General features: G+C 40.5%; 2 protein-coding genes and 1 pseudogene across 3 annotated transcripts in view; 1 reads left to right on the forward strand and 2 right to left on the reverse strand.

Moving 5' to 3' along the window:
- Nucleotides 1-15,317, reverse strand: part of DHX57 (DExH-box helicase 57) — a 176,037-nt gene extending 160,720 nt beyond the window's left edge. Inside the window, exon 1 of the mRNA XM_077134030.1 lies at nucleotides 15,214-15,317. The gene's annotated coding sequence lies outside the window, so the exon portion shown is untranslated. The remainder of the gene's footprint in view (nucleotides 1-15,213) is intronic.
- ARHGEF33 (Rho guanine nucleotide exchange factor 33) overlaps nucleotides 1-26,442 on the forward strand; it is a 53,948-nt gene that overhangs the window by 16,845 nt on the left and 10,661 nt on the right. For both annotated transcript variants that reach the window (XM_077134052.1, XM_077134053.1), the window contains 7 exons: nucleotides 1,263-1,392; nucleotides 6,603-6,735; nucleotides 9,534-9,617; nucleotides 10,733-10,816; nucleotides 17,569-17,717; nucleotides 18,687-18,851; nucleotides 21,318-22,125. In XM_077134052.1, the coding sequence (XP_076990167.1) occupies nucleotides 1,263-1,392; nucleotides 6,603-6,735; nucleotides 9,534-9,617; nucleotides 10,733-10,816; nucleotides 17,569-17,717; nucleotides 18,687-18,851; nucleotides 21,318-22,125 (1,553 nt within the window). The remainder of the gene's footprint in view (nucleotides 1-1,262; nucleotides 1,393-6,602; nucleotides 6,736-9,533; nucleotides 9,618-10,732; nucleotides 10,817-17,568; nucleotides 17,718-18,686; nucleotides 18,852-21,317; nucleotides 22,126-26,442) is intronic.
- Nucleotides 14,134-15,902, reverse strand: LOC143661642 (checkpoint protein HUS1 pseudogene; annotated as a pseudogene).

Genomic DNA, 26,442 nt, shown 5'->3' on the forward strand with positions numbered 1-26,442 from the left:
TAGCACCCTGTAATTGTTAAACAGCTGAAATATTTTCTAATTTCTCTTTGGGGAGATTAATTATAAGATTTTTAAAAATTTTATTTTATTTCCTGCATTATCTCTGTTTGCTCAGGGGTTCCCTTCTCTGTTTTTCTTTTTTTTTTAAGTATATGTGTACACATTTTTTCTCTTTATTTTATATTGAAAGCTTTCTTTACATGTCTAACAACTGTTGGCTAATTATTTATTTTATAAGAGAGAAGCTCTGAAAAAAACCAAAACACCTGGACGTTCTGTATTGGCCAAGCTTGTCAATGAATGAGCTTCAATAAATGTAGGCTAGTCGGGTGACAAATTAACTTTTCCATAGAAGAGCCCCTTATGTCAGTCTCTGTAGATCTTCTTTACTCAGGCAGTTCAGTTTCTCAAGATCCTCCCGCTGGAGAGTGTAGGCTTGGCTGTTAGCATTCTGGGGCCTGAAGGGTAAAGGAGCTAAGAGCTGTGTCACTCTTCAATATGCAAGGGGCCTCCAAGTCCCCTTGTTTTCATTTTAGCGTCTCAGCTCTGCCTTCCACTTTACTGATTTCCTTAGCCTGGATCTAGTTTAATTTTTCCCATATCCCACGAGATAGAAGTGAGGAAGCCATATGGCACGGGGTGGGGGAGACTTGGAGACCTTATGTAGATTTTCAACTATTCTTCTTGTTTTCAGTACTGCCACTATTTGCACTTTCTGTGGTGCATGTTGTCTCCAATTTTTGAGCCTTTCTGCTACTCAGCAGATTTCCCATCTGCAAATGGGAACACCAAGTTTTTGCACCCTCTGCTCTGCTGAATCAATTACCATAACTCCATTCTGCTTTCCATCTTCCAAAAACTTCTTGGCATTTCTTTGTATTACTTTCAATACCTTTTGATAACTTTTTATTGAGAAGAAATAGTTAACAAAAGTTCCCACTCTGGATAAAAATTAAAAGATAAAACATACAATTATAAAAATGTTCTTTCATGAATTATAACAAATATACCACACTGATGCAAAGTGCCAATAATAGGGTGGTAGATGGGAGGAAAAAAGACATCCTCAGGTAAACTATGGACTAAATTTAATAGTACAATTATAATATTCTTTCATCAAGGTACCACAATAATGCAAAATGTTAATAATTGAGGGAGGAGGGGTTATATGGGAACGCTGTATTTTTTACATGACTTTTTTGTAAACCTACAACTTCTCTAACAAAAAAAAATTGAATTCCTTCTTTGGTTTGTTTTTAAAGCTAAAAGACAGACAGTGGCTCTAGAATTGCTCGAATCAGAAAGAAAATATGTCATTAACATCTCTCTAATCCTGAAGATAAAGGCAACATTCCAGGGGTCAGATGGCAAGAGGAATTCCAAAGAGAGAAGGTATCCATGAATTCATTGCCTTTGCTTTTCAGAGAGATTAGGATTTAAGGTAAGTTGTTTATTGTTTCCACTTTAGGGGCTCTGGGGCTTATGAAGAATTCTAGAAACAGCCTTGGAAAAGAGAACAGGCAGTGGTGGCAGGTAACCCCCTGGCAAGTCTCAAAATTAGATTTTCAGCAGGTAAAAATATGAGTATGGTCTTCTGGGCATTTCAAGACCCTGGAGTGTCTGTTAAGAAGCTAAAGGGCGAATAAGTGCTATGGGGAGAGAAACATTGCTCTCTGCATTGACATCTGTATGTCTACCTGGACTCTCAGGTCTCACAGAGGTGAGAGCTCCTCCCTCTCATCCAAGAGAATGGATGTCGTGGAGGGAGGACACACTAAATGGCTGTTGGATAAATGATACAGAGTTGATATAACTCTGGCCCTAGACCCTTTCTTTTTATTTGTTCAGGTGATCCCATAATACTGGTAATGTGTGTGTGTGTAGTAAGCATGTGTGTTGTGGGGCCATGTTTCCAAAGGGTCTGCAATGTACTGTAACAGCTTAGTAGCTCCAAGGTTACAACACTTCTCCATCTATATCTCTTTGTTGTATTTAGATTTTTCTCTGCTTCCCTCTCTGTTAGGAGAAAGCAGGAAGGAGAAAAGTATTAATTGGTGAAAAGACATTTAATAAAGATGTAATCATTCAGATTAATTGAGGAAGAGGCCAAAGAGAATGGAAAATTTCACTGCTCACTAATGGATTATTAGTGAACAAATACAGTATTATTGCTTTAAATATTCCATAAGGAAATACATGCTGATGGTTCATAAACTGTCAATCTATCTAGGGAAGCCCCTTATCATATACTTCTGCTCCTTATCATCTCCCTGCCCCCATTTTACTTGGCTTTTGTGGCTGCCAGCAATATACCCAGTCACCAAAACACAATGCTCCCCATATCTGACTGAGGTGAGGAAATATTCCTTGATAAACCCACAAGAGGCTTGACTATTCACAATAATTATTTTATTGAAAAATTGAGGTAAACAAACAAAGAACAGACGGGTGAAGTGGTATGGCTAGAGCTGTGACAGGGTGAGACTCTGCGCTGAACTTCACTTCCTCTCAGTGGCCATCCAGATTCTTGCTGGCCCTTTCTTCCTGCTCTGGTCACTTGAGTCTCCCACCTAGACCCCAATCCAGCTTTCAGGGCCCTCTCAGATGCCTCTTCTGCCCCTTTGGTGAGTCTCTATGGCTGCTGGATATCTTGCTGCTGCCAAAGACCTGCTTAGTTTATGTTAACCAAATATAAAGGTAGGTCTATCTTTTGGAGTGGCTTTGCTTCCACATCTAAGATTCTAAGCCAGCAGCATCTCTTTCTATTTTGAAAATACAGGGAGGGAAGTGGATTTGGGAAGAGAGAAATGGGTAATTGCTTACTCTGCAACACAGTAACCAGGCTCTGTGTTGGGCACTTCATTTATAACTTCATTAAATTTTCACAAAGACCCTGTGAGTCCTACCTTACAGATGAACAAATTAAGACCCAGAGAGGTTTAAAGCTAGTTAGTGCTAGAATTCCAGCCCATGCCTGTCTGACCTTGAACCTTGTACTCTTTTCACTTTACCACTTCTGTCCTTCTCTAAGGACTAAGTGGTTTCAAAGACACCACTGTGACTACAATGGCAATAGGCTGTTTCTCAGATAGTCAGAAACAGACTTTCTGTCTCCCCTTCCAATTTCAAAACTCAGGCGTCCCTTTTGAACAGCCCACAAGTTTGTACTTTGGATCTCGACTGACTTGGCATGTAGGGATACTAGCTATGTTCTTAGTTCACTGAAGAGTCAAGACCTCTTGTAACTTTCTACTTCACTTGGATAGTCTCTCAGGATATTTCGCTGAAGAAGAAGTGGACCTTTTCCCCAAATCCTATGAGAGTAACCATTAAAATTATCAATTTTATATAATTATTATATTTTTATATTTTAATTATTTTATATTTTATATGAGAATAACCATTAAAATTTATTTAATTTTAATGGCTCAGTGAAAGCAAGATTATCATCATATCTGTGATGTTATTCATGTTACTTATTTGCTAAGCTAACCCTCTTTTTTTTTTCGTAGACCAAGCAGAGAAAAGTCTTATCCCAATTCGAGTATTACTCTTAATTAGCACTGAACATGAAGTTCCTGGTTCTAAGCTCTGCACTTCTGCCATTTTTCTACCCTAGGGTTAGATTTTCATTACCCTCTTTTACTTGCTATGTTTCTTATTTTTTCTAGCTTTTTAAAGCCTCTGAATGTACTTTAAATAGACCAGCTAGATGAAATGCAGAACAGAATGAGATTATTCCTTTTCTGTATTGATATTTTTCCTCATAGAGGGACGAAAATAAATTTATTTAACATTTTCTGCCTTTCCTATCACAAACCTCAAGGCTTCAGTGCTTCCTACCCCTGCTGGAAAGTAACCTGAGGATGAAAATAACACCTATTATACTTATACCTCGACACTCAAACCAGAGGTTGCCAAGTCTTCACAAACCCATAAAATAAAACTTTCAGCTTTTCCCTAGAAAATAGTGAAGTGCTCAAGAGGCTCCTTGGCCTGTCCAAGTCTGCCCTGCCTCCGACTGACAGCCCTGGAAACTGCAGGAGTACAGGATGCGCAGAGCCTGTAGGTTCTTCATTCATCTGTTTGAGGATCACAGAAGTTGCAGTTCTTCATGGCTTGTTTTTTGTCTGATTCACCCCGACAGGGGCCCAACCTCAGGATCAAACAGTCCTCTCTGACCACTCACGGGTCAGCGGCAACAATTAGTTGGACAGGACTGCCAAACAGACTCATAAGCTAAACTCCCAGAGTCACATTCAAGAATTCAACAAGCATTAGGCCACACATCACCACCCGGTGGCACGTGTTTAATTATCAGTGCTCGTGGAATATGGTCACAGCCTGCTATTGAGGATCAGGAGTTTTTTTGGCAAGAGCTAAGTTATTAATTTGAAACTATAAGTAGATTTTCCTTGGTTGCTTTTAGTTTATTTCCCCCATTGTTCAAGTACTAAAATGTGGAAGGTGAAATAACTTTGAAAGTGTTAAAAAGAATAGCCTACTCGTGTGGCCATAACTTCACCTCCAGTAAGGAAGAAATTGTATAGAAGCTGAGCAACTAATACTTTTGTCTTCATGAAAAATAGTCTACTTCTGGGAGTCAGATCTGGCTGTAGGCAAAACAATGAAATAGGTTAAGTGTGTCTGTTCTTCTTGCCCTCCTTCTGGCTCACTTCTCCACATTCCTACCTGATTTCAAATAATCACCTTGTTAAATTAAAAAACAAAATTAAGGCATTTTTCCAATATTTGGTACAGAACCCATCATAGGCCATTGCTCTTAATGTAACTTACATGCTTCCAAGATACTTGATAGGAGCATCAGCCTTCTCTGATCCCATCCATAAATTTCAAACAGTTACCCCAGTAGACAGACTAGGAAGATATTGGTACCAGCTCTCTAACTCTGCAGGTCATACTGTAGGAAAAGGCAGCTTTTCAAAAGAAAAGAAAAAGAAAGATGGAGGGAGGGAGGGAGGGAGGGAGGGAGGGAGGGAGGGAGGGAGGGAGGGAGGAAGGAAGGAAGGAAGGAAGGAAGGAAGGAAGGAAGGAAGGAAGGAAGGAAGGAGCTAGAATCAGAGCGAGAGAGAAAAGATAATCCAAGGCATATTACTTAAACTGTAAGGACAACTCATCACAAAGTTTTATCTCACCACAGTACCCTAACATCTTTTCATGTCACACCAGAAATATTACCCAAAGTAATTTATAGTTTGGATGGGGAGTAACCTTTCACACCTAGGTCTTGCTGGTGCAGAAGTATCACTCTTTTAGTAAGATTCATCAGGTTTATGGTCTTCTCTCGTCAGTGTTCCCCTGGACCACCCCTCCAGATTCCCCTCTGATCTGGACAGGAATTGCTAAGCTTTTAGCAGTAATAGCTCAAATAAGGAGGGCTCCCCTTGTGTGTTTGATGGATCAGCTGACCTTACGTATGTAGAAGCTCATGGAACAGGAAGGGGATAGATGGGAGATGAGGGTGGAAGGAATCCTTGCATTTTCTCACTCAGCTGGGTACCCTGTTTTGGGATGTGTATCTTCTCTGAGCTACAGCCATAGGGGAGCATTTGCTTTGCTTGGGGATGGGTTGAACAAACCAGTCCTCCCAATCTGGTGTCTTTCCTACTATTCTCAATAAAGTCCTACTTGTCTGGGTTTGGCAAAGCACTCCAATTTTCCACTAATTTACTCTCAACAGACCCTGGAGAAATATTCAAATAAGGTAGATCCTAGTGACAAGTAGGCTAACACTTTTATCTTTGATGAGCTTGTGGTCTTGAAAGCCCAAGGAAAACTACCTTCAATTCCCTTCCTTATTCCTATAATGCCTTTAATCAGCCTTCTCCATTCACTCCCCCTTCTTCTTTCTCCCATGACTCTCTTTCTATCCCTCCTCCCCATCCCAAGCTTCTCTGGCTTCTCTCTTCCTCCCTCCATTCCCTCTGGAAAAATGAGGCACAAAAATGAGGAACACTGAGCCATGGAGAGGGAGGTGAGATAGGAACAGAGCTCTGTGAAACTCCAGGGAGTAGCAGGCCAGGCCTAGTCTGTAACTGCTCCAGGAAAAGACCCTGTCCTTGCCCCAGAACTCCTCTTAGAAACTGAAGGAAAGGGGTAAAAAAATACTCTCATACCCCAAACCACTGAGTTTTTGGTTGCTGGCTTTAAACAAATGTGTTCTACTTATCTAAGTAGCAGTGACTAAATGACCAAGTGCCACCTTAGTAATCATCTACAACACTAATTAGAATAGATTATTTTGCCATCAAATGGGAATAACTTTAAAACATTGAAAAAGATTCCCATTAAAGTTTTCACTGAATGATAGTGCTCCATTTTAGGTTTAAAAAGTTCATTCAGGCGATGTACACTTTATTAATTCAATTTACATTTGTACAAGGGTCATCAGCAAAGGGGTCTTTTTATGGTGTGAAGAGATCTGTCATGAGGTCTACTCATTTTTTGTTTGAATCCTAAATGCATAAGTGTGAATTGGACTATTATGGCTGACTGGGAAAATAGGACCTGCTACCTATATTCTTGTAGGGTCTTTTCTTTTCTACACCTGGTTTGTGTCATTATCTCTATTCTGTTTCAAGCCTCTTCCCTGGCTCTTTACGGTACCTTGTCCAGCAGCACCTGGATTTACTTCATGCCTTGCAGGAAAGGGTCCTGAAGTGGCCACGCCAGGGAGTCCTTGGAGATTTATTCCTTAAGTTGACCAATGATGAGGTAGGTTTGTTTTGTTTTTTTTAATCTTCTATAAACATGAATTATGTCGATCTGTGCCTCACTTGTCTCCTTTTCTTAAAGGAGAATCCATAATCAATGAATTTCTGACTGGCGGAACACAAAGATCTTGTCTAACCTCCTCATTCTACACATAGTGGAATAAGGTCCAGAGAGATTAAAAAACTGTGGACACACCCAGCTGGCTAGGGAATTGTAGATCTGTGCCTAGAATCCAGGTCTTTTAACTTCCAATTCATCACTTTGTACATTAGGGTTAGAGTATAAAGTGTATAGAGTATATAGTATACAGTACTATATTGACCCCATTGAATACACATGTATAAACATGTGTGTACACACATATATACGTACTTATATATTAAATAAATATATGATGGTTTGAATATATGTATATATTTTCATATACAATTTTCATTCCTTAGAGATATTTAAAAATGTGATGGGTGGCTATTTGTCTTGAATGTTTTTGTTTTTGCTTCCTTGGAGAAAAGGTGCAAAGTTTTGAGGACTCTCTAATATTTTACACCTGAAAATATGATCCAGGCCAGAAGTTGTAAATGTCTATCAAGGTCAGACAGTGACAAAAATGAACTGAATGTAATGCAGTATGGACTACATTGGGAAGTGTGCCGAAGTGAAGCATATGTGCTTTTCTACAAGGAATAATTACTTAGCTTGATCCAATTATTATGCAGAAAAGGAGAACTAGACTTGCCAGATTTTCTGATATTTTTAAGACAAGCTAGAAATCCAAAAATTTGCATGAAATTTTCTTATTTTTAAAATATTTTGTGAATCAATTAAAATTGGCCTGCAAATACAGACTGTGCAACAGGACTGAATGTAAAAACCCAGAAATGGACAGCACAATACTACCTAACTGTAATACAATTTTGTTAAAACACTGAATGAAGCTGCACGTGAGAATGATAGAGGGAGGAGGGCTGGGGGCATAAATGAAATCAGAAAAGAAAGATAGATGTTAAAGACTGAGATGGTATAATCTAGGAATGCCTAAAGTGTATAATAATAGAGACTAAATGTACAAAGGAATGTCATTACTGCAGGGTGCTGAAAATAGATGGTAATTAATATTTTTAAATGTCACCTTATGTGTGAGACTAAAGCAAAAAATGTTTATTTAGTACAAAATTTATATTTTGACTAGTGCATTTCCTAACATAACTTATGTAGATAGTTTGACTGAACACCACAAGTACTTGGAATCTCAGGTAGGACATGAGATTTTGTTGGTTTGCCCAGAGTGATGCCCCAGTGAATCCCAGAGTGATTCAATCAGTGAGTGGAAAAGTATTTGCAAAGCCCCCTTTGGGGAATGGTGAGAACAGGGAGAAATTCAACTTCCCCAAGTTGAATTCTTGATATTCTCACAAGCAGTGTGGACAACCAAAGCTATAGGCTGAGCCCCCAGTCTTGGGGTTTGTTCATATGAAACTTAACCCCATAAAGGATAGGTCAAGTCTACTTAAAATTTAGGCCTAAGAGTCACCCCCAAGAGATACTCTTTTGTTGCTCAGATGTGGCCTCTCTCTCCAGCCAACACAACAAGCCATCTCACCACCCTCCCCGTCTACGTGGGACATGACTCCCAGGGGTGTGGACCTTCCTGGCAACGTGGGACAGAAATCCTAGAATGAGCCGAGACTCAGCATCAAGGAATTGAGAAAAACCCTAGAATGAGCTGAAACTGAGCATCAAGGTTTTGGTTGAAAACTTTCTCAACCAAAAGGGGGAAGAGTGAAATGAGACTAAGGGTCAATGGCTGAGAGATTCCAAACAGAGTCAAGAGGTTATCCTGGAGGTTATTCTTATGCATTGAGTAGATATCACCTTGTTATTCAAGATGTAAGGGAGAGGCTGGAGGGAACTGCCTGAAAATGTAGAGCTGTGTTCCAGTAGCCATGTTTCTTGAAGATGATTGAATAATGATATAGCTTTCACAATGTGACTGTGTGATTGTGAAAATCTTGTGTCTAATACTCCTTTTATCTACCTTGTCAACAGACAAGTAGAATATATGGAATAAAAATAAATAATAGGGGGAACAAATGTTAAAAAAAAAAAAAAAATTGGCCTGCAAGCCAGATTTTGCCTGTAATCAACTTCTACATATCAATAATTCTCAACTCTGGGTTAACAATACAAAGTTCACAAATGATTTATTTGTACAGATGAGTGAATTTAACATTATATTTCTAATATCACTTTTATTTACTGTATTCAGTACAGTTTCTTAAGCTGATAATTTTTATGTCTATGAAAATAGAACTGTAGAATCTGAGAATTATTTTCCTGAGGAGATATTGCACTGGTGAATCTACCTTGTCTTAGTGGTAAAAGTTGAGAACCACTGGTCTAGACAACAGGAGATGGACTGGGCAAAGTTCCTCATTTGGAAATAGATGATTGAAATGAACAGGAATTACAAAAAATAATGTGCGTTTTTATCATTTAGTAATTTAAAATTCTTTTTCAACTTATGTGACGCGTTGCCCCCCCCCCCCCCTTCACCTTTGTTTCTCATTTCCCCTTCTCTCATTAAAACAGGTCTCTTTAATTTTGGTTCCCAAGCCTATAGGATGTTTATCATAAAGCAAAAAGATTTTTTTAAAAAGGATGAATTAAAACGCAAAAAGATATTAATGAACATGAAAGAATGGTTATGATGATCTCTACAAAGTACTCCTTTTTTTAATACACATGGCTCCCTCCCTGTTTCCAGGTTCTTACCATGCCTTTTTGTATTTGTTTTCAAGAATAATTTCTTGGATTATTACGTTGCCTACCTGAGGGACCTGCCTGAATGCATCTCCTTGGTTCACGTGGTTGTTCTGAAGGAGGTGAGTTATGTGTATATACACACTCTCCTTTGTTTATATATCTCTTGCTCATCATACTGTAAGTATGGCACTTGCACTTTGAGCTTGTTTTCCAGGCTGGAGATTGGCTTTGACAGAGCCACTGACATGCCTACCTGGGGCTAAAGGAGCCCACTTGAGGATCAGTGATGTTGCCTTGGTCCTTGCCCTGTCTTGCCTACCTTCTGTTTCATTCCATAGCAACTATGGACAAACTAATCAGGTGTTCTAAGCAGAGATCTTTAGATTGCAACTTGCACACTTAACGTGTTTTTTCCAAGCTCAGAAGATATGAATTAGAATGTTAAACTTGGGTCATCCTGTGTCTGTCAGCTGATAAGATTGTAAAGTGGCTCTAGTCATGCAGCTAAGTATTGCTACTGCAGTGATATATTGGGTGCTTAATAAGCACACATAAATATATGACAATTCTAGTTAATTTATATCAATAGGAACAAACAACATTAGAAGTCCTAAAGTTCATCAAGCTTCACAAGTGGTGAGGGGTTCTGCCTTATTAACTTTCTACTTCTACCCTGCCACCTCTCCTAACTCAGTACATGCTTATTACATGTTAGCACTCAGCAAATATTTGGGAAAGGGAAAGGAAGAGAAGGAGAGGGAGAGGGAAGGGACATGGAGAAAACCCAATATGTTTTCTGTGGTGGGACCAGATGATCAATTTCTAGTCACAATCCCTACCCTACTCTCATGAGGCACCAACTGACTGGTAGAGTCTATTAGTAAAACCACCATAATGATTATTTTCTGGAGAACCTTAATGAATCATTGAACTCAGCCATAATTTGAGTACCCTTTTCTGAGCACTGTACTTAGATGGGGGATACTGAGGAAGGAGTCTGGAAAGTTGGGTGGATTCAAAAGAAGTATATGATATGCTCCCTGGAGAACAGCTGTCTCCTTGTCCATATTCCTGAACACATGGCCCTCCAGGGAGAGATCAATGCTGCACGATAACCTAGAAGAATAAAATGCTCCTGGAGTAAGCCCTTCCTACTCTGGTAGAACTGACACTGGGGCTCTGCTGCCACAGCTGGAAGGATGCTGAGAGGTGACTCCACCTTTCTTTCTTTCAGGGTGATGAAGAGATTAAATCTGACATCTACACGCTGTTCTTTCACATAGTCCAGCGCATCCCTGAATACCTGATACATCTGCAGGTAGGTATAGCTCGTCAGCCACCAAATTGAGTTTCATACTAAACTATTGCTTTTGACTTCTGAAAAACACTATAAAGGGGAAAAGAATATTTCCAGGGAATGTTTAAGTGGCTTAGATTATGATTTTCCTATCCCCACTCTTTGGTATGAACTAAAGTCTCTACCTCCAAAATGTTTTGGCGCATGATGTCTACCTTTGAAGTTTTATCTTCATTTACCAGCAATTTCTACCTCTGCTGATCTAGAATCTTTATATAGCAGTTTCCTGCTAGACTCACAGCTTGGCTCTTCAGCTATGTTAAGGTACCCTGGCTTGGCTCTTCAGCTATATTAAGGTTCCCTGGCAACTAGGAAATATCTATTTAACTGCTATCTTGGTTACTTTTGGCTTGGGTCCAAGGCTACATCACAGAAGAGGCATGAAGAAGCTGTTGAGTTGATTTCCTCATACCATTTACCCACAGAGCCTGTAGCATCCCAGAGGAAGTAGAGAGACAGGTTCAACAGCACCCTTACCAGCCCCACTTCTTCCTACTACCCACTGTCGTGGTTTAATTGCTGAGTGATCTTCCTAAATAATTCTGAATCTTACTTATATTCAAAATCTTAGAAATGCTTTAGATTAATCTGAGGTAGAATTAGCCTAGTATCAATATTAAAAACACTTTCAATTGTATTTTAGTTTTTTCATTTGCCATTTTAACCATTTTTAAGTGCACAACTCTGTGACAATAATTACATTCATAATGTTGTGCAACTATCACCACTACCTATTTCCAAAATTTTCCATCACAGAAACTCTGTACCTATTAAACAATAGCTCCCCATTCTTCACTCCTTGGGTCCCTGGAAATCTCTAATCTACTTTCTATCTCTGTGAATTTGTCTATTCTAGATATTTCAGGTAGTGAAATTAGAATTTCATTCAATTGAAATTGGAATAATACAATATTTATCCTTTTGGGTCTGGCTTATTTCATTTAGCATAATGTTTTTTTTAAATAATTTTTTAACAAAGCTGGTTATAAAATTTTTAGAAAACACATAAATGTACAAAAGTTGAAATAAAACTACTGAGAAATAACCAGATTTAAATGTTGTTGTCCATCCTCCCAATCTTTTTCTATCAGACATACAGATATATGTTATTCCCCCAAATCAGATCAGACTACATACTACCATCTAACCTACTTTTTACACTTAACCATAAATTACAAACATTTTACCATACCAGTACATTTTTTGTGTATAACATTAATTTTAGAGTATGAAATTTTCTATCAAACCATTAATTGCCTAACCAATCCCCTGTGAATTCAGCTACGGTATTTTTAGATTTTCAGTATAACAGTGCCAGGATACCTTTATTATCTTAGAATAACTTCCCATAAGCAGAAGTACTAGGTCAAAAGGTACACACATTTTTAAGGCTACCCATATATAGTACCAAAATGTATTTCAGAAAAGTTCTACAATCAATTCTCACCAGCTGTGTCTACAGGGTTAATGTATTTCTCTAATCTTGAGGTGATACCAATTATAACAAATGATTTGTATCTACTACTTCACCAACTATACCTAAAAATTTTAAAAATCCAAAGACTCTCAAGCTTCCTTTTACGCTACCTCTATTAGTATCCACAGAAGAAGTACAGAATTGCATCTCTTTAGAAACAAAGCTCTGCCAGTTTGGTAATATATATCAAGAGCATGCATGTCATCAAATGTCTTCAGTGCCTGTACCTGAATCCCAGCCCCAGACACTCAGAGACCAAACCCCGGGACCCGAGAATACCAGTATGAACACAGCTCTTTATGCCAGGCACAGCACCACTGGAAACTCAGCTCGGGGAGAAACTGTAGGTGATCTGGTCCTAGCTAGACAAAGGAACGCTGGGTGGGGAAATGACAAGGCCACTGAGATGATGGATTAGGAATACTTAATCCTCCCTTACTTAACTCAAGATTGGTTCCAAAGCTTAGCTTGAGATGTGACCAACATAGAAACACGCAGCTATCTCCCCCGCATGTAAAAGGGCACACCACACCACAGTTCTTAATAAGACTCTTAAATGGTTACAGCCAGCAGAAGCTATCTCTAAAATCCAGAAAGCTATTTAAAAGAATCTAAACACTTTAAGTATATTAGTCTTGAAATAAGTTAATTTTTTCCAATTATATCTGTTCCTCTAACTTGAATAAATTGCTACCCTTTGAACTACCACAATTTACTTTGGTATATTATTCAATAAAATGGCACTATGGGGCAATGTGACGGTGGCTCAGTGGCAGAATTCTCACCTGCCATGCTGGAGACCTAGGTTCCAAAAAAAAAAAAGGGCACTGTGAATTTCTGTAAGTTTGAAGTTTTCTATTTGCCCCCTCCACTATGGGAGGTAAGAATAGTCCTCATTTTACAGATGAGGTAGATGCAGAGAGGTAGAGGGCCTGGCAACACTCAACAGCAAGTTGGTGACCAGGTGGAAATAGATCCCAGCTTCCTGACTCCCAGATAAACTCTTTTAACCAGCCACACTCCATGCAGAGAGAAAATCTTAACAGACTCATGAAATCATCAAAATCAGGTCTTTATAGAAAGACAAATTCTATAAAGAGCTGCAGGAAATTACATCTGGTTTCCTGACATTTTAAAAATTGCATTTAAATCTACTTTACCATAGCAGATTTAAAAACTAAGATACTCTTTCCCAACTCATAAAATAATTGGTGAATATCAGTTTTGAAATCTATTATTCATCCCTCATTCAAAAGAGCAGAAGGAAGTGTGAGGGAAAGGGTTATAAAAGAGTCAGAATTTCTGAGTGCTAATTCCATGCCTGCTACTGTTTCTCTGAACAAATTACTTAATTTTATCTGCAAAACAAAGCAGCAGCACTGAATAATCTGAGAATATCTGTGATATTCTGATCCAGAAAGGCCCTACCCAAGCATATCTTTCTGGTAACATCCTTTTATAGCTGACATTCCAATTATGAAAGAAGCGTGCATGCTAAATTCCTGAGCAAAGAAAACTAAAGGACACTTTGTATAATACAGATGAGGAAATACGCTGCTTTACTATTAACTTATAGGAAAATCAATATATCCTCTTTATACATCTAAAATCATCATTTAAATAATAAAAAATAATCAATTTTCCAGATCGGTAAATCTCTAACTCGTTTAACAGGAAATAGTTTTATAAATAAGTTTTATAAAACAATTTTCAGATGCTGTTTCATTTTGCATCATGATTTTTAAGTTTATATGAGCAGCTAGAATAAACTTTGTTAGAAGTCAAAAAGGGGAAAGAGGCATTAAATAAATAAAATTGTATCCTTTCATTTTAAAATGTCAATTTAAGGAAATACTACAACCCATTTAAACTAACATTATTAAACAGCGGAAGAGTCACTGGTTTTACCAAATAGAGTGAACAAGCCATAAAAGAATTTTTCAATTTGGTGATCCCATTTCTGTATCATATCCCAGGCAACTGCTTTCAAGTCTGAATTTTTTATATAAAATTAAAATAATGTTTATGATGTCCACCTCTATAGGATATGTAAAATTTAATTATAATAGGAAATATGGCAGAACATGCTTGAGGGAGAATAAGAAAGCATATTTATCAGTACCTGAACCAGATTTGATAAACTGAAATACGGTTTCATCATTAATGCACATGCTAGCTTAGAAGTTTTACTTTTTTCTATGTTACATGGTATCTCTAAAGAAAGACATCTTGCTATTTTTTCCCAGAATGAGAGATCCAGTGCACAGGGAAAATAAGAATTATAACTTAAGACCAAAGCAAGTCCTAGGGTGAAACAGAGGAGTAGCAGGATGGAGCTCCCTGGCTAATGAAATGCGGCCTACGGCAGGGCTGTTTTTCTATGGGATCAGGGCAAGGAGAGGGCACATGGTGTCAGAAACAAGAATATCTGCTAGGACATGTTGAGCTGATGTACCATGTTCCACAGACTTACAAATTCTGATGACCTCATCAGTACTAAATACATGAGATTTGCACAACTTCACCAAATAAGACACTGAAATGTAAAGTCTGCATAAAGAAGGCCTAGCTTTTTCCACTGTCTTAGAAGCAGAACACAACACATGTTAGAAAAAAGAATACTGATCCAGCTGTGTTTCAGTAGTCCATTTCTACCTAAACTACTACAAAGGAAGAAACCGTAAAGTGTTTATGATTTGTGTAACTCAGAGGGCACAGACAAATACCTTACAACACATGAACCACATGTCTCTTCCCGCTACACCCAAGGTCTCTGAGCTTCCCGATCTGGTCAGGTGGTGCTACGACAGTGCTGGGGTGAAACACTTAAGGGAAAAACCTCTTCATGAAGCAAATCAGAACGGACAATCCTGTTACTCACAGTGTCGCACAAGGCCCGTGTAGGATTTACTTGTCCAGCAAGAAATCGTAGGAGCTTTCTAATATCTATGTGCTCCTCCGCTATTTGTTCTGGGTTTCTATCAGAGGCCAATGGAGGCTTTCCAACATCTTTGAAATGAGTTGTAAAACAAACTAATTTCAGTTTCTATTTTCAAGTTCAGCTCTCCGTTTATGTGCGTCAATATTAAGGTTGTTGCCGATGTTTTCCATTTCCTCCGCCACACTCCTCACTGTCTTCAACACTGGCAAATAAATACTAACATCAGAGCCTGGGGTTGTAGGTTCTTGTAAAACCTTCCCCAGTTTCCTCGGAATAAGCTTTTTTGGGGCCGTCATGTGTCACAACGCGAGTAGTGCTTAATACAGGGAACCGCTCCACAGAGACTGGGAGGCCGCCAAGTGTTTATTGGTCAGCTTGATTTTCAAAATTCAGGCATTCTGGGCAGTTTTCAAGGCACGAGATGAATTTTCCGGTGTCAGCTCTAAATAAATCTCATTGTTTTCTGCTGAGACGTCTTCCGTTTGAACTTCACCGAAGAATTCTCCGGCTCGAGCTCACGCCACCTACTCACTCCGCCATTATCCGCCTCGCCGGAAAGAACTGAGTTCAGCTGATCCCGGCTGAGGCAGAGGTTTGGCGAGCGCACGTATCACGTTACTGACTCGCATGAAGCGGGTCAGTCAGGCCCGGTCAGCTACCTGACCCGGACGGGCGGCCTCGGTTGGCGGACCGTGTCCCGTCCTGCCTGTCCCCCGGCGGGAACTGCGGCCGCGCTCCTTGGTTCCGCCGGCTCTGGACGCCCGTCCGCCCACGTACCTGTTCTTAGGCTCTGACATTGTCCTTGGACCAGTTAAGATGTAACGTTGTACAAACCTTTCCTCCTTGTACAATACGTCAGCAGCACCTCGGGGCTCCTGGGGTTCCGACCGGACCTTAGAGGGGCCTTTCTCCCAGGTCATGGATGCAGGCAGGTTGGCCCCTCTGTGGCGGGGGTGCCCGATGCTTGGCGCTCCCGGTGCATGCAGCGGCCGTCGGTGGGACGCGTCCCCTGCCTCTCCTCTAGCATAATGTTTTCAAGGTTCCTCTGTGTTGTAGCATATGTCGGAACTTCATTTATTTATTTTGGGGGCTGAATAATATTCCATTTAATGGAAATACATTTTGTTTATCCATTCATTTGTTCACTGACACGAGTTTCCACCTTTTGGCTATATTGAATAATGCTGCTAGGAACGTTGGATTACAGGTATCTGAGTGCCTGTTTTCAATTCTTTCGGGTATATACCTAGGAGTGGAATTGCTGGGTCATGTGGTCGTTCTATATTTAACTTTTTGAGGCACCGCTAAACTATTTCTGCAGTGGCTGCACATTTTAGGTTTCCATCAGCAAGTGTATGAAGGTTCCAATTTCTCCACATCCTCGCCAATACTTGTTTTACCTTTTTTATTTTTTATTATAGCCATCACAGTAGGTGTGAAGCGGTATTATGGTTTTAGATTTTAAAAGCATTTTTTACACAACTGTCTTCTTTCATTCTTTAAACAATCCTACGAAGTATCACTATTACCATTTTTTTAGATGAGGAAATCCAGGCTATGTGCTTCTCTAGTTTTTTACACTCTTTGGAGAGTGTCAAAAAGATTAAGTTACTTATCCAAGTTAACACATAAAAGTAGAACTGAAATCCAGATCTCTGAAGCAGTAGAGTATGGCATATAACAGCACTGGTTCTACTGTCATCTGACTTGAGTTTAAACCCTGGTTCCACTACTCACTGCATGTGTGATGTCATGAGGTTTACTTAACTTCTCTGTGCCTTGATTTCCTTATTGATTAAATGGAAGCAATAATTCTAACTTTCTAATAGGGTCGTTGTAAGAATTAAATGAGATAATATATGTAGAGAGTTTAGTACCTGGAAATAGGAAGTATTCAATTAATGTCAGCTTTTCCAAATCTTAGTGCAGTACCTGCACTATAGCAGAGAAGGCAATGCAATAGGAGGGGTCACCATGCTAGATCTGATTATAGGCATCTCTTCCACCAGCCTGCCCTGATGCCTAACACTGGTCTGACTCCTGGGGATTAAGGTACTGCTTATAGACAGCAATTGTTAGAATGCTTCCATTACTTTAGAGATCTGCTTTTTGAGATCCTTCTAATTTTTCAGATGGAACTATCTCATGTTCACATACAGCTCAAACAGCCAATCGTGACTATTATTTTCCCTTGGTATGATGGACAGAGAACGGCATGTTTGATCTTTTAGCTAATAATTAGATGGACTTTTCACTTTAATTATACAATGCTGCTTCCTTCTCTCCTCCATCTAGAATGTCCTGAAGTTCACGGAACAGGAACACCCTGACTATTACCTACTGCTGGTGTGTGTTCAGCGACTCCGAGTATTTATCTCACACTACACTCTGCTGTTTCAGTGCAATGAGGATTTGCTTATTCAGAAACGGAAAAAGCTCAAGAAGTAAGGTTCTGATGGTACAGTCTGGAGAGCAATCAAAGGTTTCTGGGAAGAGGGATGTACACCAGTCAATCTAGGTGCCTGTCACAAATAAACACACTGTGTGTGAAGTGGCTCAAATGCAGTGATGGGTAGAAAGGAAGTGGGAGAGAGAAGGGAGAGGCAGCCAGGCTGGCTATGGCAGGGAGATACATACTACCTAGTGGTATTTACTCTAGAAAACTAATTATTTCATATTAATGCCTATGTAGACCTCCTGTGAGCCCATGTTGCTGACTACCCCAAAAATAGTTCAATTCTATAAATTTGCCAGGTTCAAAATTGCAGTTCAAAGGCCAGAATGCAGTTACCTTCATTAATTCAACAAACATTTATGGAGCAAGTATTGTGCATTAGCACTGTTCTAGGTACTGAATATACTGCAATGAACAAAATGGACAAAAATCTGTGCTCCATGGAGCTTACTTTCTATAACTGAACAATCAGCTAACAAACTAGATGGTGATAAATGCTTTGGATAAAAATAAAGCAAATAGGGGAAGGGAGAATTGAATAGATTTTACACCGGGAAGAAAGAGGAAACAGATGAGGGAAAATCTGGGCACCAGAGGGAACTGAAGCAGTACAAGGCAGAGCTTTCTTCAACCTCATCCCAACCTACCTGCAGGAAAACAGAATATTCTTTGAGTGCTTCAGACCAGAAAAGAATGGTATCTCTCAAGTCAGCTCTCCTCTAATAGAGGGATTGTACCCCATGCCACTCCCAAGCTCATTTCGGCCAGTTCATCAGCATCACCACTCATGCCCAGCACCCAGTTTGCACCCTGCTGTGTACGCAACTTGGTTTGTAGAGGTCTTGGGAGACACAGAGATCTTCAGGACTGAGTGTCATCTGAGAAACACTTCCACAGCATATTCAGAAAGCCATTTTCCCACTTTACACCCTGATAACTATTACCTCCATTCTGTTAGGTCATCCATGGTGAAGCTGTACAAAGGACTGGCTTCCCAGTGTGCGAATGCTGGACAAGATGCTTCCCCCACTGCAGGCCCCGAGGCTGTCCGTGACAGTGGGATACACTCAGAAGAGATATTGCACTCCTACCCTTCTGCTCCCAGTTCTGGTCCTGCTGTCACGTAAGCACCTGTTGCTGTGGAAAAGTTAATGGCAATAACCTTGGGTCCCAGGCAGCCTGTGCGGGATAACACGCCAGCCTGGATTATGACCTACAGAACTTCTCCCCTATCAGACCTAGATGTGGTAGCCAAGCAGCTGACCATCTGTTGTCCAGAGAAAGGTAACAGTGGTAAGAGTGAAGCCAATAGGCTGGAAGTTGCTCCCAACAAGCTTACCACACACAACTAAGTCCTCCTTCAGGACGGGTCTCTAGGTTTGGACAAAAATAAAGTGGGGAGAGAATACTAAGAGGACAGGAGGGCATTTTATAGCTCCTCAGAAGTGTGGGAAACAAGTTAAAGTCTCTAAGGAGAAAAGAAATCCTCGATGGGGGACAGAAGTCAGGGTTCTGAGAATAAGAAATAGGTCTGAGGTGACACAGGAAGAATGTTGTCTAATCCTTTTCAATTCTCCTCGAAGCAATTTCCGAAAGGGACTTCATAAGTTCTCTTTGCCATTTATGTGTTTCTCTGAAAGCTGTTCTGGGCAGTGTAAGATTTTTTTTTTTTTTTTTTTTACATGGGCAGGCACCGGGAATCGAACCCGGGTCCTCTGGCATGGCAGGCAAGCGTTCTTGCCGCTGAGCCACCGTGGCCCGCCCTTTTTTTTTTTTTTAATTTTTAAAAAATTTTTTATTATTTATTTATTTATTTATTTTTTGGCAGTGTAAGATTTGACAGTCTTTTAAATTCTCTGGACACAGCCCTCTAGCACACTCTACTGGATTCTCATTCTGTACATGTCTTGGGAACTGTGAGGGTAAGGGCTGGGCAATTTACATATCTGGAACTTATCTGAAGGACAACGATAAAGTCAACCTGGCCACTTTTTTTTTTTTTTAACATGGGCAGGCACCGGGAATCAAAGCCGGGTTTCTGGCATGGCAGGCGAGAATTTGGCCACTGAGCCACTGTCGCACCACCTTAACAGGCCACTTTTGAAGCTAGGATTTCTGAAAGAACCAGGAAAATCAAAATTCAAAATCCCTACTTTCCAAATGTAGGCTTTCCCACAAAACTAATTCCTGACTGTAATTTCTGCTTTGGATTTTATTGCTTTAAAGAAAATGTAGAAGTCATACAAGAAGTTACTTTTACTCTAAAATTACATTGGCAATAAAATTACAAGGCATAGGCAACTGAGATTATTTAAATTTTTAATCACTGTAGATTTTATAATTCCAATTACAAATCATTGGAAGGAGCAAATGACCAGCAATATGAAATAAATCCCTTTTTTTTTCATCTTTCTACCCTCAGCTCTTAAATTATGAAATCATTTTTTATCCATGAGCTATTGAAGTGTGTATGTGGAGAGGGAAGAGGGAGAAATCCCATAGTATGGGTAGGATTATTCTGCAACCTAAGAGACACTGACCTTTCTATAGATAGACCCCAGGATGATTTCTTTCCTTACTGAGAAAATCCTGGGATTCCTGTAAGGAGAATGCCACACTGAATTAAAAAACAAAAACAAAACCTTTTTTGGTGGAAGGTGGGGAGGAGATAGGCAGGAAATGCATATTTACTTTATAGCTCACTTCAACTCTTGAGACAGAGATAGCACTTTATCTTCTTTGAAGTACAACAAATAGAGCCAAACATGAAATCCGAAGAGCTAATACCCAGACTAAAAAAGATGGTTGTCATTACACCGTGTAGGGAAAACAACTAGGAAAAAAAAACAATCCTTCAAGCTAAAACAAAGTTTGAGTCAGGTCAATATTTCATTTCACTATTTCTTTTAACATCTGAAAATATTTAGTGTGAGCTTCTACATTTGCATTCTTTATGCATTTTTGTAGAATTGAAACATTAATGCATAAACTAGCACAATAACCAGTTTTGGTTGGTTTACAGTTCAATTACATCAGTCTGGCAATTAAATTCCAGCAGAATTGGAAAATTATATCTGGTCTGATGGGTAAGCTATCCTAATTTGTAGACTATGCAAATTATTAGTTATCCATGATTTAAAAACAAAACAAAACCGTACATGTATTTGGACAGATTCAAAGTGACAGCTTTTACATTTCGATACTGTTTTTGTGGGTGGGAGTTTGGGATGACCTATATAGCATGCTTTATATCCATAAAGAATTTTTTAGTTTTTAGTTTTATAAATTTAGAAAATTTCAAATATATTGGAAAGAGTACAGTGACCCCTATATGCCATCATCCAGATTCAACAGTTTCAAAATCATGCCATATTTATCTCTAGGAATCTAATTTTTTCTAAATAAGCATGAAGATCCAACAGTCGAACCAGAGTAGGCGCCTGGGAGGGGCAGAGAGGAGAAGCTCTGGCGGTTTTGTACCCAGGCAGTGTCTGGAGGGATGAGTTGCTCCGGGCCTAGTGCTGCTCGGTGGGAGGTCCGGACTAACAAAACGTACGCACACCTCTTTTGTATTGTGTCCCCCTTAAAGACATCTGATGCCCCCAGTGAAGAAGAGCCAACAGCAAAGCCTGATGGAGAGCATGCAGCCTGGGAAACCCAGTGAGTGGGAGATGGAGAGCAGAAAGCACGAGAGGCCGGAAAACCTGCTGGCGCCGGCGCAGTTCTGTGCCGCCGAGCAGGACGTGAAGGCGCTCGCCGGGCCCCTGCAGGCCATCCCGGAGATGGACTTCGAGCCCGCCCCAGCCGAGCCGCTGGGCAACGTGGAGCGCTCCCTGCGCGCCCCGGCCGAGCTCCTGACCGACGCCCGTGGCTTCGTGTCCGCGGGCTACGAGGAGTTCGAGTACGGCGGCGAGATCTTCGCGCTGCCGGCGCCCTACGACGAGGAGCCCTTCCAAGCCCCCGCCCTCTTCGAGAACTGCTCCCCCGCCTCTTCCGAGTCCAGCCTGGACATCTGCTTCCTGCGGCCGGTCAGCTTCGCCATGGAGGCGGAGCGCCCAGAGCATGCGCTTCAGCCGCTGCCCAAGAGCGCCACATCACCGGCCGGCAGCAGCAGCGCCTACAAGCTGGAGGCGGCGGCGGCGCAGGCGCACGGCAAGGCCAAGCCGCTGAGCCGCTCGCTCAAGGAGTTCCCGCGCACGCCGCCCGCCGAGGGCGTGGCCCCGCGCCTCTACAGCACGCGCAGCAGCAGCGGCGGCCGCGCGCCCGTCAAGGCCGAGCGCGTCGCGCCCTCACACGGCCCGGCCGCCGCCGCCGCCGCCTCTCGCGGCGCGCCCAGGACCTTCTTTCCCCAACAGAGGTCCCAAAGCGAAAAACAGACCTATTTGGAAGTAAGGAGGGTAAAGTAAAACCGAAACCAAGCCCCACAGCGCCGGCAGCCCCGGGCCTCCGCGGTGCGGTGTCCCTAGATAGCCACAGAGCAGCGAGCTGACCGCCTTGAGAGCAGCAGGCTTGTCCCAGGGGAGCGAGGTCCGGCCCCGGCGCTCGGAGGCGCCCTCGAGGCTGGCCTGGCGGATTGCTCAGAGTCCGAGATGGAGCCCGGGGAAGCTTAGGCCCATCCCTGATGCAAGGCTTGTTCCTTAGTTGCCCTTAACAGCGAGTACTAACGCCTATTCTCCAATGCCAGGGCACAGAGTAGTATATATATGGCAGCGAAGAGATGCAGAAAAGACCTTGACTTTTCAGAAACAATACCTTCAACACACACATACTCACACAGTTAAAGTTACGGATGTGCCATGCCCTCCTGCTTAAACTGTGGCACCATCATAGGTACACCTCGCTTTCAAAGCACTAGCCGGAGCCTGTTTCTTCTTCTTCTTCCTGTTAGGCACGCCCAACGTGTTTAAATGTCCGAAATATTGAACTTTGTGTGCCAAGCTGCCCCTTCCTGACCCCCACCATCGTTGTTTGTAGGCAGGGAGGAGACAAGTTGCCTGAGTTCAATATGGACTCATTTTAAAGTTCTCTGCAAAGCTGAGTTCATTCCTCCTTGTTCTTCCTTTGATTGGAAAAGGGTATCACATTAGTTTTCAGATCCCAGTAGGGTGGAGACTTTCCAGAATAGTCAAGGAAGCATTGACATTGACTCACAAACACCATCTCTGCCTTTCATGTCAGTATTTGATATTTTGATTTCCAACCTTGGTGTCTGCAAACCTTGGGACATTTAAATATTCACAACAGCCCAGGAAAGGGTTAATAGTTCTGAGCACATGCTTTATTTTCCTGCATATGATTGGAAAAAAGGCCATCTCTGATTTAGCAGAGTATCATGATAGCTCTAACTTGTGCTGCCACCCTTCCTGTTTAACATTTTAGAAGTGGTGGTTACTATTTAAACCCCAGCTCTGTCCTGACACTTCTTGAAAATGACACAGGTCAGGACTGACTTTACCTGCACTAAGTATCAGAAGTATAGTACTTGGATCAAGCACTGGGAATCTTGTGCCTAGACTAGACAGGGTTTACCCAAGGATGAGGGCCCTGCCTTCTGCCCACGCTCATTTCCATGTGAATGGGAACAAATTGACGATCACTGACCCCTTGTTTTCATTCATTTTTATAGCAAACACTGAGCACCTGCCTCGGACCAGACTCTGCTCAGTGCTAAGGGTTTGAAAATAATGGATCTTGTCTTTACCCTCCAGGATCACTGGCTTAGTGCAGGAGGGAAACACAGAAACAGAATTATAATAAACTGTGGGAGCACATGGGAGTGGTATTTAAACCTACCTGGAGTGATGATGGTTAGATAAGGCATTCGAGATAAGTTGCAGGCCTAAATTAGATTTTAAAAGCTGGCCAGAAGTTAGCTAGATGAAGAATGAGGTAGAGAGGCATGAAAAAAGGCTCATGGGCATAAACCAGCAGGGTTATGCTTTTCATTTGGTATACTGTGCCAGGGTGGAGTGGTGTAAAAAAACAAGCCAGAGGGACAGGAAGGAGCTAAGTCATTAAGAGCCTTGGAGCTTGCCGCCCACCTGAATTCCAAGGGTCTGTGTCTGCTCTCTTCAGAGGGCAGTAATACATTGTAGTCTGTTGCTTGTGACACTAAAGTTGCTGAGTTTCCCCAACGATTTTCAGATCCCCTTCTGGCTCTGATTTTCAGCTCTGAATATCATAAAAATATATTAGGCAAATTTTCATAGACAAATCGATCTTAGGCATGTCAAAGTTTAAAAGTTCATAACAAGAGAAATCAAAGGGAAATAATAGTGCCAATTCAAAGTGACTTGGGATGGACAGAGGTTTACATACAAAACTTTCTTTTATTTCACATGTGTATACAAATATCTTCCCTAGTGGATAAGTGTAAAATTTCAGGTTCAACAATTGCCAGACAAAAACCATTCATCAAAAATTAGTAACATATTTGAAAGGCATAAGAAGATTAATATATTTGTGGCTGTTTATCAGATATACCAATATATTAGGGACTATTAACTAGACATACTGGACAGCCAGTTCTATCCTCTAACAGTGTTGGACACGAGACAAGTCAGTTCAGAAGAAAACACTAAGGAGATGTCAAATGGAGGTCAGTTAGAAGAGGCACAAAGTCCTTTTTTTTCAAGGAGTCAGTAAGTTTTTCAAGCATGCAAACAAAGTTCACATTGCTTATTTCTTTCTCAAAACTCAAAGGACCTAGGTTTCTGGGATTCCTAGTTGAGGCATTCATAGTGCAAGTGGTCAGAAGCTGTCCATGTATGTGTATATATGTGCATGTGTGTATGTATGTATGTGCATACTTATGTGTATGTATGTTTGAACGTGCATGGGCCTATGCATGTGGGTATGTATATGCATTGTGTTTTGTTATGAAAGTGTGTGTGTGTTTGAGGTGGGGGCAGGGATGAGGGGGTTGTAGTTGCAAAAGATTAACCCTTCTGAAGCCCAATTAAAGGTGCCAGCTCTTTTCCTCCTGAGATGTGCAAAGTATCTACTATTTCATCTCTTTGAATATACTCTGTGTACTTCCACCCTTACCCAGCAGAGCTAGATAAGGCTTATCCCTTAATCTTCTCTTTCTAAGAGTCAAGAAAAAAGACAATATGCTTTTGTGCAAAGGGCACCTGACTGGGAACCAGGAGATCTGGGTTCTAGTGCTGGCTCTGTTGCCAAATAGCTGTGTGCTTTGGGACAATTCAGTTCACTTCTCTGTTCCTTCAATTTTCTCATCTGTAAAAGTAAGACAATATATATACCATACCTACCTCACAGGGTTGTTGTGAGGATTGAGCCAGATAAGATAAATTTTGTGACTATCCTTTAAAAAGTACAGAATGCTATATAAACACAAGATATTATCAAGATCATTATTCCCAGCAAGATTTTCTTTAAACTATCAATAGATTTATTAGCCTTTAACTTCTCAAAATATCATCCCTGGGGTAGTGCTTGTTATGAATGTAGAACTTGGGCCCCACCCCAGACCTACTGAATCAGATTCTGCATTTTAGCAAGATTCCCAGGTGATTCATATAAACATTAAAATTTGAAGAGCATGCTTTAAAATGACTGGTTTTCAAACCTAACTGTACGCAAGAATTGCCTACGCCTAATTCCAGAGATTCTGATTTAGATATTCTTGGATAGGGTATAGGAATTTATATTTTAAATAAAGGCTCCAGGTGATCCCATTGTCCCAGAATCACACTTTGAGAAACACTGCACTAAGCCATCAAGATGTCATTCTCAATGATTTAGTTATGAATCTTAGTTAGAATCACAGAGAATCTCTGTATCTACTACTACAACCCCAAGTTAAGGTTTCAAAGTCAAACTCATACGTTTCCTGAAAAAAATTATCACCTCTCTTCACTTCCCTGTCAGCAAAGAGTCACCTGTCCAATTCATGCAGGTTTCAGGGCATCATTTGAGGTGTTTTACTTTGATCCCCTGGGTTTTCTTAAGGTTATTTAAATGAAGTGTCTATTTTTAGGTTATATTTAGATTGCAGTCATCTCAAGGTAGATATTTTCATATGGAATATAAATATATGTACATAATAAATATATAGCCTAATATCTAGCCTATATGTATATAGAGATATATATACATCTATTTCATTTAGCGAGTTTCACATTTTAAAAAAACTAGAGTTCATAAAAGATAGTCTTATTTTTTATATATTTTTACTTTAGAAGTCCAAATACCATGGGTTAAGAATTGTAAAAGCTGTATTAAAGGTATATTTGCAGTTTGAAAATATTAGTTACATTTATTTCTAAACAGATCTAACCCCCCAAAACACCTTCCTTCATTTACACCTAAGTTAGAAAGCTAGAAACATGACTTAAATCTAGTATTACAATCAAGCAGCCATTTTATTTTATAGAAAAAGACATATAACCAGGGATATGAGGAGATAACTAATGGTTTTCCAGCAAGACATTATTAGTGCCAGAATAAGAATTTAATTTCTAGTCTTTAAACATTAGCTAACTTTTCCTTTGTTATTTTCTGCTCTTTAATTATTGTTATATCACTCTTAAGTTAGTTGCCTTAAAATGAAGAAAACACTTATACACCAGTAAACTACCCTCTTTTCAACTCCTGGTTTCTTAATTAGCCTAGTTGGGATTGGGTACCCACCATTAGACTTTTGGGGTGAGAGAGGAAAGTGACAGAACTAAATGCAGTCCTACCGTCAG

This window comes from Tamandua tetradactyla, chromosome 17 (genome assembly GCF_023851605.1).
Source record: "Tamandua tetradactyla isolate mTamTet1 chromosome 17, mTamTet1.pri, whole genome shotgun sequence".
NCBI classification, from domain to species: Eukaryota; Metazoa; Chordata; class Mammalia; order Pilosa; family Myrmecophagidae; genus Tamandua; species Tamandua tetradactyla.